The following is a 1,232-nucleotide window of genomic DNA, read 5'->3' as shown; positions in this document are numbered from 1 at the left end:
GCTGCCGGTGTGGATGCGTCGGGGGAGGAGCGGGGCTGCTCCTCCACCTTGACCCCCCCCCCCTCGATCTCTGGTGGGGCCACGGAAGGGGATAACCCCACCAAAGCTTTCCCTCTTGGGGAACCTGTTCCCGGGGATGGGGTGCACCGGGCAGTCGGGACGAGAAGCGCTCAGGGAGGGGGAATATCTTGTGACCAACGCATCTTGTAGGGAGAGGGGAAACTGAGGCACATGGTGGTGCTGCAGGGGGGACCCTCACCTCTACCAAGCAGTCGCCCACCAGCCCGAGGAGCAGACGGGCCCCACTGTGCTGCCACACCAGCGCCGCATTCTCCGAGCGCGTCATGCAGGTGAAGTCGAACATGTCGACGTCCGGCAGGTCCCGGTGATTGAGGGCAAACTCCAGCTTGGGCAGGCAGTAGTTGGTGGAGAAGTTGGCGGCTTCTTTGGCGTAGCTGTGGAGGGCATCCCGGTTCACGTTCTCCGGGGACAGGAGGCTCTCGATGTCCGCTTTGTCCTGCGGGGATGGGGATGGGGTGAAGCCGGCCGGGATGCGGGAGGTGGTGTTTGTCCCCAGCCTGGGTGCAGCCAGCTCTGGGGTGAAGCCGTGCCACCGGGCTTGGGGCTGTGAGTCCCCCAGAAGGAGATTTTCCCCCGGCACAGGCAATGGCTGCCGAAGCCCCCACCATCCCAAGGGTGCCCGGTCAAACCAGCACCCATGATTTGCATCCCACCCTCCAGGCTTTCAGCCGCCCAACACTATGGGATCCCGGAGCCAGATCCTGCCCTCTTCACCTGGAGGATGACCCCCTTCTTGAGCAGGCTCTGCTTCTTGGCCGTCATGACGAAATAGTGAGTGTCGTCCTTGTAGTAGACGATGTTTTCCAGGTCGATGCCTGGTGATGGGGAAGGGGCTGAGCTGAGCCACGGGGCAGAGCCGCGGCCACGGGGAGCCCCCGCACCGGGCCCAGCCACCAAATGTCCCCTGCAACGGGGCACCATGCGGGGACAAGCATCCCACCACACAGAGGACATCCCAGGGCTGAGCCTCCAGTTGCACCGGGGGACACACGCACACCCCCGGGGAACCCCCACACCAGGGCTGGGACCACCGACCTGTTTTGTTGTAGAGGTTTTGGAAGAACTTCTGGTTGTAGATTCGGGCCACGCCACTTATCTCGGCCACCTCCACCTCAGCCCGGCTGTGGCGGTTGATGAAGTTGGTGGTGATG

The 1,232-nt window shown here is 63.6% G+C and overlaps 1 protein-coding gene across 1 annotated transcript in view; it reads right to left on the bottom strand.

Annotated features, from left to right (window-relative positions):
• LOC103919887 (protein-methionine sulfoxide oxidase mical1-like) overlaps positions 1 to 1,232 on the bottom strand; it is an 8,535-nt gene that overhangs the window by 5,412 nt on the left and 1,891 nt on the right. Inside the window, exons 2-4 of the mRNA XM_009327476.1 lie at positions 1,117 to 1,230; positions 796 to 896; positions 254 to 517 (exon numbers count right to left, since the gene is read on the bottom strand). Coding sequence (XP_009325751.1) covers positions 254 to 517; positions 796 to 896; positions 1,117 to 1,230 — 479 coding nt within the window. The remainder of the gene's footprint in view (positions 1 to 253; positions 518 to 795; positions 897 to 1,116; positions 1,231 to 1,232) is intronic.

This window comes from Pygoscelis adeliae, unplaced genomic scaffold, assembly GCF_000699105.1.
Source record: "Pygoscelis adeliae isolate BGI_AS28 unplaced genomic scaffold, ASM69910v1 Scaffold197, whole genome shotgun sequence".
Classification (NCBI taxonomy): Eukaryota; Metazoa; Chordata; class Aves; order Sphenisciformes; family Spheniscidae; genus Pygoscelis; species Pygoscelis adeliae.
Note: the sequence above shows the minus strand (reverse complement) of the source record. Positions and strands in the feature narration are given on the sequence as shown.